The sequence below is a fragment of the Labeo rohita genome, chromosome 9, assembly GCF_022985175.1.
Source record: "Labeo rohita strain BAU-BD-2019 chromosome 9, IGBB_LRoh.1.0, whole genome shotgun sequence".
NCBI lineage: Eukaryota > Metazoa > Chordata > Actinopteri > Cypriniformes > Cyprinidae > Labeo > Labeo rohita.
Window position 1 is genome coordinate 20,024,872 of NC_066877.1, and position 14,597 is coordinate 20,039,468.

General features: G+C 34.8%; 1 protein-coding gene and 1 pseudogene across 2 annotated transcripts; both read left to right on the forward strand.

Moving 5' to 3' along the window:
• The first annotated feature begins 267 nt into the window (after positions 1-267).
• Positions 268-9,197, forward strand: LOC127170846 (proteoglycan 4-like; annotated as a pseudogene).
• A 58-nt stretch (positions 9,198-9,255) lies between these two features.
• LOC127170760 (PHD finger protein 11-like) lies at positions 9,256-13,687 on the forward strand. Of its 2 annotated transcripts, none has more exons than XM_051118980.1 (10): positions 9,256-9,849; positions 10,054-10,158; positions 10,664-10,797; positions 10,872-10,912; positions 10,995-11,038; positions 11,236-11,258; positions 11,371-11,411; positions 11,594-11,791; positions 13,184-13,255; positions 13,441-13,687. In XM_051118980.1, the coding sequence occupies exons 1-10, from the start codon at positions 9,733-9,735 to the stop codon at positions 13,515-13,517; spliced, it is 852 nt and encodes a 283-aa protein (XP_050974937.1). In that variant the 5' UTR covers positions 9,256-9,732; the 3' UTR covers positions 13,518-13,687. The 2 variants fall into 2 exon arrangements, with proteins under 2 accessions (XP_050974937.1, XP_050974936.1); XM_051118979.1 differs by having other exon boundaries at positions 9,257-9,849; positions 11,591-11,791.
• The last annotated feature ends 910 nt before the right edge of the window (positions 13,688-14,597 follow it).

Sequence of the window (14,597 nt, forward strand, 5' to 3'; positions counted from 1 at the left end):
ATTAAGGCTTTTATACAAGTTTGGCTGAGCTTGATTGAATGTACTGCCTGAGATAATCGAGATGCTACTGTCTGGAGTTCGAGTAATTAACAAGAGTGTTTTATGCATGCAAGAGGACAAAGATCAAAATTACCCGCCTTCTACGCAACAAAATGAAAACGAAACTTAATGCCACTGAAAGAAACTTTTCGATGGAAACGTGAATCGTCTTTGAATATCATCAAGCAGAGTTCGACATGGGATCCGGGTCAAAGTCAATAAAAAATTATTTGTGCACTTTGCGAAAATCAGACGAAACTGAAAATCACCGGACCTCTTTCATCCAAAGGAAAGCATCTCCGCACACCAGAACTGTTTGGTAAATATGTTTTTATATTTGCAGAAATGCGCTGTAGTAGTCCATCATTAGTGCTGTTCGCTGACTGTTACTCAGTTTGGTTGGTTATGTTAATAAGTGTTTCACCTTTATCTAGACAACTGAATGAAGAATTTCTATCTATATATAACTTGTAATGTTTGTGTTCATTTTATTGTGTCCTCAGTTGTTTGCATCAGGGATCTACTGTCAGAATTCGCCCATCTTTGACGACCTGTTTGGGTTTGAAGTAGAAGATGTAAAGAAAGAGCTGAAGAGAGGAAGAAGACTAGTAAATATCATTGGAAAAGCATATGCAAACGCACATTAACTGCCTTTACAATATAATTCATTTTAACTGGTTAATATTTGTCTCAAAACGTGTTGTGTAATACAAAACACAGTGTCCATACACAAAACTTTAAAGATAACTATAAATAAACTGTAATTATGCAGCTAAAGTGTAAAATAATTTAAATATTATGAGTGTTTAATGTATCATGTTCCTAAACTCTGTACAGTACCAATATGAGTTAAAAACAGCACTGTTGCATAGGGTTTGAATAATTATGACATCTATATTACAAAAAATCATTTAACTCAAAAACATTACATTGTCACTTTTAATTTTTATTGCTTTTGTAAATTATTACAGTCTCATTGATTTTTGAGTGTTGTTTCTTTGTTTAGATACATAACTCCTGTGTGTTTATTTAGTCTTGCCTGTGGATGCATAACTGCTGTGTTTATTTAAAAAAATCTGGTGCCACAGCGGGATGTGAAGAAACAAAGTGTAAACGCTCGTACCATTATCCCTGCGCCATTGAGGATGATGCTATATCCATTGAAGACTCTTCTAAAGGCAGATATGTGTAAGATGAAAGAATCTTTTATCAATTTATGTTTTAGATGTAGTATAAAAACCTAATTAATGTTTCCTTTTAGACTGTTCTGTAAATTACATGATCCAGAATCCAAAAAACCAAGTAAGTGTTTCGATTTTAAATTTAGAAATTCTGATTTTTGTATTTTGTTTTGTATTTTGCAATTGTATTTGTATCAGTGATGCAAATTTGTAAGTTTACAAATTTGATTTTGTTTTCTGAGTTAGTGTTTTTGTTTAGATGGTCGAAGGCCTGAAATGACCTGAAAAGGGTCAGCATACCTGGCACACAAAAGCCTCTTCATAAACATACATTGACTTTTACCAGGGTTTGTCTTAAAACATCACTGTACTATTCTGAAATAAAGACATAAAAATATCACATTAATTTTGATTACATTGTAAAAGTCTGGATATGATTTCCTTCTTTCTTTTTCTTTATTTAATAATAGAGAGATTCTAATTCATCTACAGGGTAAGTGTGCAGTGTGTGGATCCTCATGAACTGGATTAATCACAGGACATTGTCACATTATTAATTACAGTGTGATTATTTTAGATGATCTTCTGTTTGCACTTTTTCAGGTCGTCAGAGAAGATGGGGTCACCCATTGTCTTAGATTCTGGTAATTGTTAATACATTTTATTATAGCTTTATATTACACAGTACTGCAGTAATACTCAGTAATCCAATTGAGTTAAAAAAGTCAGTAGTGTTTATTCAAAGATCTTTATATTTGTTTATTTGTCAACATGAGAGTAATAGCTGGTTTTTAGCATGCTGATGACAGAGATTGTAATGGAAATGTAAAACATTAATAATGAATATAATGATTTTATCATAGATGATGAAGACATTGAATGTATGGATGCTCCAGTAAAGTCAGAAATAGAGGACTGTACACCTCCAAATCAGAACAATGTGAGTTTTCATTATATAATCATGTCAGTCTTGATGCATCATGTGAATGTCTCCAATTACAAATCATCTTGTTTTTTTTTGTTTGTTTTTTTTTGCTTTTTTGAACACAATAAAACAGTCCAAACTGAATTTAAACAATTGACAGTAACAAAACTGGCTTAATACAATACTTAACAATAACAGTCAGACATATGACAGTATGACATATGAAAATTACATTTTACAATAGTCACATTGGACATGAGTTCTAGCCATTCATTAAACGAGGAGGGCGTAACAGATTTCCAATGTCTCAGAATGACTCTACATCCAGACACCAAAGCAAGACGGCACCATTGCCTTTGTTGCCGGGAGAGGCATGCATCTTCCGGTAAAATCCCCAACATACAGAGAGCAGGGTTCTTGTGTAGTGTTATGCTGAAAGTGTTATTAACAAAATGTACAATCTTTTCCCACAGTTCTTTAACCATATCACATTCATACAGCATATGAACCATAGTACCAGTATCAGTTTTACATCGCCAGCATAGGTCATCGTCTCTTAATTTAAGTCTAGCCATCCTGCTTGGAGTCCAGTAACACCTGTTTAAAATTTTATAGTCTGTCAGTTTGGATTGAATTTCACGAACACAGGTATGCCATTTGGATACAACCTGCTTCCAGATTTCATCCTTGATTGTTTCCCCCAGATCTCTTTCCCATGCCAATTTAAGTCCACTTTCATTAGGTGCATTAACATCTCTGATTAAGGCATAGAAAACTGAGCAACCTCCTTTTTAATGACTAATTGTGGTAAAGATGTGCTGTATATCCGTTGGTGGGTCAGGGCCATTTTTAATGGTTGCAAGGAGACAATGTCTTAATTGCAGGTATTTCCAAAAGTCATTATTCGGCAAGTTATACTTTTGTTTCAAATGATTAAATGAGACCACATGTTCTCCTTCATAAAGACAAATCATCTTGTAAACATTTTAAACTATTTTAAAGTTGTCAGTAATATTGTTGTTTTTTTCTCTTTTAAATTTTTTTAGCAGTCAACTCCTTATCCTGAAAGTAAAAGGTATGCTGAGCTTTATTAATCTGCAGATAGTATCCAGCATGAAACATATACTAGGATGAGATGTGATAAAGACTATCACCATCCATTTTTGTACTGACAATAATTCTTGTCTAAGTTCCTTGAACAAGTATCTCTGTCTATTTACAGGCCATGTGCAGAGCCCAGTCCATCAACCAGAGGTACAAATGAACACTGTGTGAAAGTAAAGGTTACTGTAAAGAAACAAACTCACATGATTTTCAGGAGCTAAATTGATGATACTGATAGCTTATTGAGTCCATCTGTATAGACGAATTTCCAGTATGAAATGCTTTTGTGTTTGTTTAGGTTCATTAAACTTAACATCTGCTCAGAAGGCTGGTGGATCAGCAGACAATCCAGGAGAATTGCATGGCAAGGTCAGTAGGCACATACACACTCTCTCTTTCTCTACAGCTCAACATAACGACACTTGGGCCCTATCATATGCCAGGTGTGATGCAAGTGTTTTTTTTTCTAGTTTAAGCCCGATCTTTTTCACGTCCAGTACCACGTTGTTTAAATAGCAAATGCACTTGTGCCCATCTCTTCGCCCATGGGCATGATGGTCTGAAAATGAGGTGTGTTCAGGTGCACTGTTGGCGTGTTGCTGAATACAACTGAAAACAATTGCGCCATTGACCAACTAAAATTATAACTGAAGATTTTAATTAAAAATGAGGGATTACAATGTAAAAGATTGCAAATAGTGAATCTCCCATGGTGCAAGCACAACTGGGAAGAAATGGGAGACGAGGCTCTGATTGGTTTATTGCACATTACACCCAAAACACTCCCATGACTCATTAAGAGAATAGGTGCAACCCTTTTTGACTTCGCACCTGGCGCGCCATCCTTTTTTCCATTGTTAAACTAGCGAAAGTGGATTCAGACACACCCTAAGTTTGGATTCATCTGCGCCATGCGCTTCAGACTATGCGTTAAAATGGACCCTTGATGTTTTCCTCAGTACAATCATCATTGTCTAGAAAACAGACTAAAACTGCTCTGTACTATTATCACTAAATATCACTTCGTAACAAAGTTTAACTTTTTAATAGCTAAAAATCATTTTTTATTATCTCAAAGATGAGAATTGTACAGAATTGTATTCACAGATGGTCATTTTACTTGCATTATGCTAAGAAAGGATTAGAAGTGTCAGAATGTGTTTAGAAGACAAATAGACAAACTTATTAATAACACTGGTTAAAATTACAGCTTATTCTAATTTTGTCTTTTTTTATCTTATTTAATAACAGAGGATATTTGATTCACCAAAACAGTGAGTAGTCTGTAGAAAACAGAATATTTTCCTGTTAGTAATCACAGCGTTATTGTAATGTGATTCTGTGTTTTGTTTTCTTTTAGATCGCCAGAAGTGGAAACGCCCAGAAGGAAAAAAATTAAGCGCGTTCTAGATTCAGGTGTTTATTATATATTTTGTTTTATTTCTCTGTCAAAATGGGAAATTTTAGATATTATTAGGGCTGCATAAAAGAAGTCATTAAAATCAAAACAATTTGAATAATGTATCTCTTTGTTTTAGATGATGAAAGCCCCACGAGAACTGACCGTGTAGTAGCTCCAGCAGTGTCAGATGCGGAGGACTCTGTGCTTCCAAAACAGCCCAATGTGAGTCTCTTATCATAAAATTGGACTTTATGTGTCCATATGTTCAGTCCAAATTAGAAGAAACAGTTCAAATTCTGAAAAAAGTTCAATTCTGTCATCATTTACTCACCCTCACGTTGTTTCAGTCTTGTGTGCCTGTATTGGCTTTCAAAGCAAGACTTGACCCAGTGACATTTTTTCATTATTTTATTTAGCTGCACTGAAGAAAGTCGGTCATACAGGTTTAGAAAGACATGAGGGTGAGTGAATGCAAAAAAAAAAAAAACTAAAATTTTTGAGGAATTGACCCTTTAAGGAGAAGTTCACTTCCAGAATAAAGTTTCCTGATAATTTACTCACCTCCATGTCATCCAAGATGCTTCAGTCAGTCTTCAGTCAGAAAGAAATTAAGGCTTTTTTAGGGGAAAATCGATTTTTTTTCTCTATATAGTGGACTTCAATGAGAGCCAACGGATTGAAGGTCCAAATTGCAGTTTTAATGCAGCTTCAATGGGCTCTACACAATCCCAGCTGAGGAATATTTTCTTATTTAGCAGTTTCTTAAATAGTGTTTTTTTCAAAAGAATAAAAACTTAAACTTTTTAACCATAAATTCTCGTCTTGCATCAGCCCGACCTCACATATTACATAGTCATGTTGAAAAGGTCATGCGTAATGTAGGTGGAAGTTCTGAATGTGTAAAGAAAACAACGATGTCGGACGATTTTGGAGTTGGAGAAGAAAATGAGATGAGAGTTTTTTCGCTCAACCCAACCTTTTTGAACCGAACTACACAGTCAAACAACTAACCACCTTTTCAACATGATCATGTGATGCGTGAAGATGTACATGAGCATCGCAGAGCTAGTCCATGATGAGCGTTTGTGGTTAAAAGATATATATAGGTTTGTTTGTTTGTTTTAGACAGTGACAGATTGTTTTGCTAGATAAGACTATTATTCCTTGGCTGGGATCGTGTAGAGCCCTTTGAACCTGCATTGAAACTGCAATTTGGACCTTTAACCTGTTGGCTCCCATTGAAGTCCACTTAATGAAGAAAAATCCTGGAATGTTTTTCTCAAAAACTTTAATTCAGTTTTGACTGAAGACAGAAAGACATGAACATCTTGGATGACATTTTTGGAGGAAATTTTTATTCTGGAAGGGAACCTGTCCTTTAAAGATCTGACATGAGTCTTGTGTTTCTCTGTTCACGTTTAACAGCAGTCCACTCCTGTGCCTGAAAAAACAAGGTATGTTTAGGATTTTGAATCATTCTGAAATCAATACAAATACAAAAATACCATCATATACCATGCTATTTTAGCAAAAACTTACAATAGTAAAATTATGTAAGAAGCTTCCCTGAGTTTTTTCCTTTGTTTGCAGGCCATGTGAAAAACTCAATCCATCAACCACAGGTACAAATGTGTTTGTATTTTTTTTAAATAAATAAATAATAATAATAGTGAGAAGTATAATTTATTATTCCTTGCTGTAAAGAAACAATCTCATTATTTTCAGAAGCTGATGATGACACCGACATTGATTCAGTGAGTCTGTCTGTACACAACACATCACTCTCATGTCACACCGTAAACAAGCAGATGTATTTACTGATATTTTTTAATTGCAAAAAAAAAACAGAAGGCCCATGGCATTTGAGGACAAAGGCATTGTTTGCTACATACATATCAGTCTGATACATGGCAAGAAAGATCCAAGACTTGAGGATGATCTTTAAATGAAACAACGCTCCCCTATACCTTTTTGGAAAACTTTTCCATAGCTAGGAATTGTAACAAACTGTAAAGCCAGAACATTAATTGCAGAGGAACAAATTAACCAGGCCTCTTGGGCAAAACTGCCACCAAAAGTGACAAAAAAAACATTTTTTTTTTATAGAACAATTTAGTACAATAAGGTTAATTGCCATTCAGTGCATGTTAGTTAATGTTCAAAAGTTAATGTTTCTAAAATAAGTCTTTTATGCTCACCAAGGCTATATTTATGCAATCACAAATGCAGTAAAATTGTGAAATATTATTACAGTTTAAAATAACTGTTTGCTATTGTAATAGATTATGTAATGTAATTTGTTCTTGTAAGGTGAAAATAAAATTTTCAGCAGCCATTACTCCAGTTTTCAGTATCTATTTGAAAGAGAAGTCTTCTGTGACATTACAAATGTCTTTCCTGTCTTTTATGTTCAATTTGATGCATCCTTGATGAATAGAATAATTAATTTCTTTAAAAAAAAAAAAAAAAAACCTTTCTGACTCAAAATTTTGAATTGTGTATGATATTTATTCACTCATAACTTGCCTGCAGCTAGCAGTGTACTTGCTCACGTTGTTCTCTGTCTCAGGACGAATCTCAGAGTTTGTTAACATCAAAAACCTACCGTATCACTGTTCCATGTACCGTTATTATGGACTCTGGACCCTCAGCAGAATCAGGTGTGTTCATCCCTCTTCTTTTGTCTTGCTGCTGTCATTTCAGTGAGTCGTAAATCTGCCGAAATAGTTTTTTAAAAACACACTCCGTCTCTCTGTGTTTCAGAGCATAGTCTAGAAACTTCTTCACCTGTGCGTGCAGCCCCAGCAGCTGTGTGCACCTCACCTGGGTCTGTCACCACCCCTGAACATAAGGAAACACCATCGCCTAGAGCTCAAACCACTGACCCAGTCTCACCAGGTACCATGTACTCTACACATACCCTGGACTATTTCATCGATGGTCCCTCAGATCAGCCCGGGTCACCTCAGCATTCAAGCCCCACTGCAGACGTTCCAGCAGTGTCAACATCTGCAGTACAAACAATCTCAGCATCTCCCCTCAAATCTGAACGGCTACCAGTACTTTCTTCTCGAGCAGGGATTTCTTCATCACCAGGTCGTCCTGCTGCAGCAGATGCTTCTGATGTGAGTAGCACAGCGAACTCTGAGTCCAGTGCCACCATATTTTGGACCAGATGTAATGAGGCCGGGTGGACTAAAAAAATCTTCTCAGATCTTGTGTCTCAGCTGAACAGCCTAGGAGAAAGAGTACAGTCACAGAAAGCCAGCCAGCAAGGTGTGTATGTATTGATCACTGATCTGTGGAAACCCATTTCTGCCATTGAATAAAAAAATTAAAAAAGGTAGTTGTGACTTTTTATCTCACAATTCTGACTTCTTTCTCAGAACTGTGGTACATAAACTCGCAATTCTGAGAAATTAAGTCAGAATTGCATGATATAAACTTGCAATTGCATGTTATAAAGTCAGAATTGAAAGAAATAAAGTCAGAATTCCAAGATGTAAACTCACAATTCTGACTTTTTTCTCAAAATTGAGTTAATATTTCGCAGTTGTTACTTTCTCAGAATTGCAATTTTTAGAATTGTGAGTTAAGTCATAATTGTGAGATATAAACTCTCAAATCTGGGAACATACCACTCATATAATTTTTTTTTCCTTAAAATGGAACTTTATAACTTTCTAGCTTATACCTCAGTTCTGAGGACAAAAAGTCAGAATTGTGAGATAAAAAGTCAGAGTAACATTTCTTTGTTTTTTTATTCAGTGTCAGAAACAGGCTTCCATACTGATCTATAATCAGTAAATTGTTATATTGTCACAAACATCATCAACTGAGATTACCTCGTATTGAACCTGAAACCCTCAATTAAATGCTGGGTTTTTACATACAACTGAAAGACTAATGGCTATGAAATATTCCACAGACTATGATGTTGCTCTCAAAGTTTTGGAGGTATCTGGACGACTACCCTGCATTGTTACTCAGCTGGAACAAGGTACATAATTTCATTGTAACCACCTAAATCTAAATTGCTACATTATTTAAGCCCTTCTATACTTATTATTTAAATGGATAAAGGATTAAATCTTTGTGCCTTGTAATGATATATGAGAATGTATATTAGAAAGGAGAATTATTATGGGGACTTAAATGGCACTGTTTCATCAGAATGACTTTGTTTTTTGTGTTTCCAGACCTGGAGAAACAGGAACGAGATTTGCAGAGGAAAAGAGCAGCACTGAGAGATGCCAAAGCTGTGCTAGGTGTTTAATAGAAGAGCTGAGACGTTTTATCATTATTATCAATTAATCTTTTTTTAACATACAAAACATTTCTGCAGTTTGCTTGTCATATGTTGTTGTTTTTTAAATGCAAGTTTACAGTACATCGGTGACGGAAATCTCGAGAAATATGTCTGGAAATGTCACTTTATTATGATCATTCTTCTGTTCTCATTTTTTAAAAATAAACAAACAGCTGCAACAGCAAGAAACATTTTTTTACAAAATGTTGTTCTTAGTATCTTGCCTCTCTTTCATCTGAATGGAAGTGTGACAAAAATGCTTTTTTTGTAAGAGCATGCAGCTCGTTTTAAATGGCTGTCAATGGAGAAAATGCTTTTTAGAAACAACCATCTACCAGCAGGGGTCATACTAACCCGCCAAAAACAAAAAGTTAGTGCCAAAAGTAACCATCCAACTGACGAATCTACAATGTAATATGAAGAACTTTTTGTGTTTGCAAAGTATTGCGAATATCAAATATTTTGACCCATCCATAGTCGGAGTCAAGTCCGAGTAGAAAATGCATCCGAGTTCTTGACAAGTGTAACCATAACACATTAGTATGTAGAAAATTAGCAGGAATAGCACATGGTTAAATTAAAAGTAACACAGAATGTGCTGTCCTTATCTAGAAACAGGCGTATTTAAAAAAATAACTCAGGTTGTGGTGTTTTCAACACATCCTTTTTAAGAGCGCGCCTTCTACGCATCAAAATGAAATCGAAACTTAATGCCACTGAAGGAACGATGCAATGAAAACGTGAATCATCTTTGAATGTCATCAAGTTCGACATGGCATCGGGATCTCACTATAAAATTATTTGTGCACTTTGCAAGAAATCAGACGAAACTAAAATCACCGGGCCTCTCTCGTCTAAAGGGAGCATCTCCGCACACCGGAACTGTTTAGTAAGTATATGTTTTTATATCGCGTCCGTTACAGAAATGTACTGGTGAATTATAAGTGCTGTTCGCTGACTGTTACTCATAGTTTGGTTTGGGTTAGGTTAATATGTTTATATATATATATGATAATAAGTCAATGAAGAATTTCCATATACTGTATATGTAATTTGTAATGCTTGCAATGTGTTCATTTTATTGTGTCCTCAGTTGTTTGCATCAGGGATCTACTGTAAGAAGTCGCCCATCTTTGACGACCTGTTTGGGTTTGAAGTAGAAGATGTAAAGAAAGAGCTGAAGAGAGGAAGAAGACTAGTAAATATCATTGCAAAAGCATATGCACAATACATTAATTAAAATTTTTTAACTAGTTAATATTTTTTCTCAAAATATATTGTGTAATACATTGCATAACACAATGTCCATACACAGTATCTTAATGACTACAATAGATATTAATAAACTGTAATTATACAGCTTAAGTGTCAAATAATTTAAATATTAGGAGTGTTTTATGTCATGTTACGAAAGTTTATGTACCATAGAAATGTTGCATAGGGTTTGAATAATTATGACAGCTATACTACAAAAAATTATTTAACTCTAAAGCATTATATTGTCACTTTTAATTTGTATTATTTTTGTAAATTATTAGTCTCCAATCATTTTGATTGCAATGGTTACTTGTATTGTTCAGCATAGTACAGTATTATACTTCAGCATAAATACTTCTGTACATTAAATGTAAACTGTGACCAAACGGTCATCATATTCTAGTGTTGTTTCTTTGTGGATACATAACTCCTGTGTGTTTATTTAGTCTTGCCACCTCTGTAAAAAGATCGGTGCCACAGCAGGATGTGATGTAAGGCGTTGTAAACGCTCGTACCATTATCCCTGCGCCATTGAGGGTCATGCCAGAACCACTGAAGACCCTTCTAAAGGCAGATATGTGTAAGATGAAAGAATCTTTTATCAATTTATGTTTTAGATATAGTAAAATAACCCAATTAATGTTTCCCTTTTAGACTGTTCTGTAAATTACATGATCCAGAATCCAAAAAACCAAGTAAGTGTTTGGATTTTAAATTCAGATTTTTTTTTTTTGGTAATTGTATTAAATTTGTAAGGAACTTGTTTTTGTTTACAAGGATCGGCAGGCGGTAAAAGACCTGACCTGAAAAGGCCTGAAAGGGTCAGCATACACACACACACACGCTTACAGCCTCTTCATAAACATATACATTGACTTTTACCTTACCAAATTACTTTTGTCTTAAAACATCACTGCACTTTTCTGAAATAAAGACATAAATATCACATTAATTTTGATTACATTGTGAAATTTTGGATGTAATTTCCTGTCCTTGCCTTTTCTTTATTTAATAATAGAGAGATTCTAATTCATCTACAGGGTAAGTGTGCAGTGTGTGGATCCTCATCTGAACTGGATTAATCACAGAACATTGTCACATTATTAATTACAGTGTGATTATTTCAGATGATCTTCTGTTTGCACTTTTTCAGGTCATCACAGGGGAGGGAGTCACCTGTTGTCTTAGATTCTGGTAACTGCTAATACAATTTATTATAGCTTATTATAGTACTGCAGTAATACTCAGTAACCCAATTCAGTTACAAAAAGTGTTAATTCAGAGATCTTAATATTTGTTTATTTGTCAACATGAGAATAATAGCTCAGCATCTGACTTCAAATCTGAGTGGCTACCAGTGCTTTCTCTTCCAGCAGGGGTTTCTACATCACCAGGCTGTCCCGTTGCAGCAGATGCTTCTGATGTGAGTAACACAATGAACTTCCAGTCCAGTGCTGCCCTATTTTGGTCCAGATGTAATGAGGTCGGGTGGACTAAAGAAATCTTCTCAGATCTTGTGTCTCAGCTGAACAGCGTAGGAGAAAGAGTGCAGTCAAAGGAAGCCAGCCAGCAAGGTGAGAACAGTCTTGGTTCAGATGAGTTTTGTGAAATATTCTGGGTTCAATACAAGTTAAAGATGAAGTTTAGAAAAATAAGAGAGACCAATCCATGGACATAATCACTGGACATAGTATGCGAGTTTAAATTTCACAAAAAAAAGAATTACGAGATACGAACTTGCATTTGCAAGAAAAAAAGTCAGAATTGTACGTTTTTATCGCACAATTATGACCATTTTTCACAACTGCAAAGAAAAAGTCAGAATTGTGAGATATAAACTTGCATTTGTGAGGAAAAAAAGTCAGAATTGTGAGGAAAAAAGTCTGAATTATGAGATATAAACTTGTATTTGTGAGAAAAAAAGACAGAATTGTGAGAAAAGTCAGAATTGAGATATAAACTTGCAGTTGCAAAGAAAAAAAGTCAGAATTGGGAGATATAAACTTGCATTTGCGGGGAAAAGACAGAATTGTGAGAAAAAAGTCAGAATTATGAAAAAAAAAAGTCAGAATTGTGAGATAACCCCGCAGTTGCAAGTAAAAAATCTGAATTGTGAGAAAAAAGCCAGATTTGCAAGATATAAACTTGCATTTGCGAGAAAAAGAGTCAGAATTGTGAGAAAAAAATCAGGATTGTGAGATATAAACTTATAAGTGCTTATAAGTAAAAAATCAAAATTGTGAAAAAAAGTCATAATTGCAAGATATAAACTTGCATTTGCGAGAAAAAAGTCAGAATTATGAAAAAAAAAGTCAGAATTGCGAGATATAAACTCGCAGTTGCAAGTAAAAAATCAAAATTGTGAAAAAAAGTCATAATTGCAAGATATAAACTTGCATTTGCGAGAAAAAGAGTCAGAATTGTAAGAAAAAAGTCAGAATTGTGAGATGTAAACTCGCAGTTCCAAGTAAAAAATCAGAATTGTGAGAAAAAAAAGTCAGAATTGCAAGATATAAACTTGCATTTGTGAGAAAAAAAGTCAGAATTGTGAGAAAAAAATCAGGATTGTGCGATATAAACTTGCATTTGCGAGAAAAAAGTCAGAATTATGAAAAAAAAGTCAGAATTGTGAGATAAACTCACAGTTGCAAGTAAAAAATCAGAATTGTGAGAAAAAAAAGTCAGAATTGCAAGATATAAACTTGCATTTGCGAGAAAAAAAGTCCGAATTGAGAGAAAAAAGTCAAAATTGTGAGCTGTAAACTTGCAGTTGTGAGAAAAAAGTCAGAATGGCGAAAACTGGTTTCCACAGTGATCTATAATCATACAGTTAAATTGTCACAAACGCTATCAACTGAGCTTACCTCGTATTGAACCTGAAATATCCCTGTTATGTTCTATAACCCTCAAAAAATGCTGGTTTTTTTGTTTATACAACTGAAAGACTAATGGCTATGCTTCCACAGAATATGATGTTGCTCTCAAAGTATTGGGGGTATCTGGACAGCTGCCCTGCATTGTTTCTCAGCTGGAACAAGGTACAGAATTTCATTGCAACCACCTAAATCTATTTGTTACATTATTTAAGCCCTTCTATACTATCATTTGAATAGATAAAGGAGTACTTTTTTGTGCCTTCTAATGATATATTAGAAAGGAGAATTATTATGAGGACTTAAAAGGCACCGTTTCATCAGAATGACTTTGTTCTTGGTGTTTCCAGACCTGGAGAAAGAGGAACAGGATTTGCAGAGGAAAAAAGCAACACTGAGACATGCCAAAGCTGTACTAGGTGTTTAATTTTACGTTTGTTTTAATGTCCAGAACATTTCTGCAGCTTGCATATGTTATATGTTATTTTTTTAATGAAGGTTTACAGTACATCACTGACAGAAATCTTGTGAAATATGTCTGTATATATCTTTTTGATATGATCATTCTTCTGTTCTCATTTTCTAAATAAACAAAACAGTTGCAAAAGTAAGAATCATTCCCTTACAGAAATTTAAAGAGGAGTTTGAGAGTGCACAGTATGTCTGTTATACACAGAAATGCTGTATATATTTTGTCTGTTGACTGGGGAAGTGAGACTGGCATCACCTGCTTCTGCTCATCTGTAAACAGTTCAGAGCACGAGACTGAACAGCCAATCAGCACACAGCAACAAACTGACAAAACAGCCTCTAATGAGGCCCTGGGTCAACCACAAACGTGCCTGAAGGACTAGTCAAACCTTTTAATTAGTGTCCCTTCATACGAGAAAAACACTCCATTCCTAATATGAACACTAGATGGCAGCAGACACATTTTAACAGCTTTAAGAGGCTCGTCAAAACATTTCCATCACTTTTCAGCATAGATTCATAGTTGCTTATTTCGGAACTATCATTTGTTATTGTTCTTTCATCTGCGCTTTGGCAATGTAGTGTATACTACAAAACAGTCATACTCAAAATATAGTGTTTTAATAAAACCTACTCAAGTAGTTCAGTTCATGTACGTTCAGATATAAACGTGTAAATATCCGAAATGTTTTTTTATTTTAACTTTTATTTGAGTGTATTTTATTTACTATTATCTCTATTGGACAATAAATATAATGGAATGTGCTACTTCGTGACAGTTATTATAAAAGGGTGACTTTACCTTTTATTTAGTACTTTTTTTTAGAACCACCAAAGCAGTGAAGACTGGAAAATATTAGGATGTAAGATCTTAAAAGGAGCCTTTCTTTCAAAATGTTCGCTGAACCCCCTCCTGTGTCATTACTAATGTCTAGACCTGCTGGAAAATCAAGACAATAGGAACAATAAGAGAGTCTGCACTGGGGGTTTACAAAGAGTTACTCACCCATCCTTGTTACGTATATTACTGGCTGAT

What these genes read in the sequence shown, in the direction of transcription:
- LOC127170760 (XM_051118979.1), top strand. Translation starts at nt 9,733, where the DNA reads ATGGCATCGGGATCTCACTATAAAATTATTTGTGCACTTTGCAAGAAA. An exon ending in ACCTGTTGTCTTAGATTCTG is followed by an intron (nt 11,412 to 11,590) that starts GTAACTGCTAAT and finishes TTTCTCTTCCAG; the next exon opens with CAGGGGTTTCTACATCACCA. An exon ending in TGTTTCTCAGCTGGAACAAG is followed by an intron (nt 13,256 to 13,440) that starts GTACAGAATTTC and finishes TGGTGTTTCCAG; the next exon opens with ACCTGGAGAAAGAGGAACAG.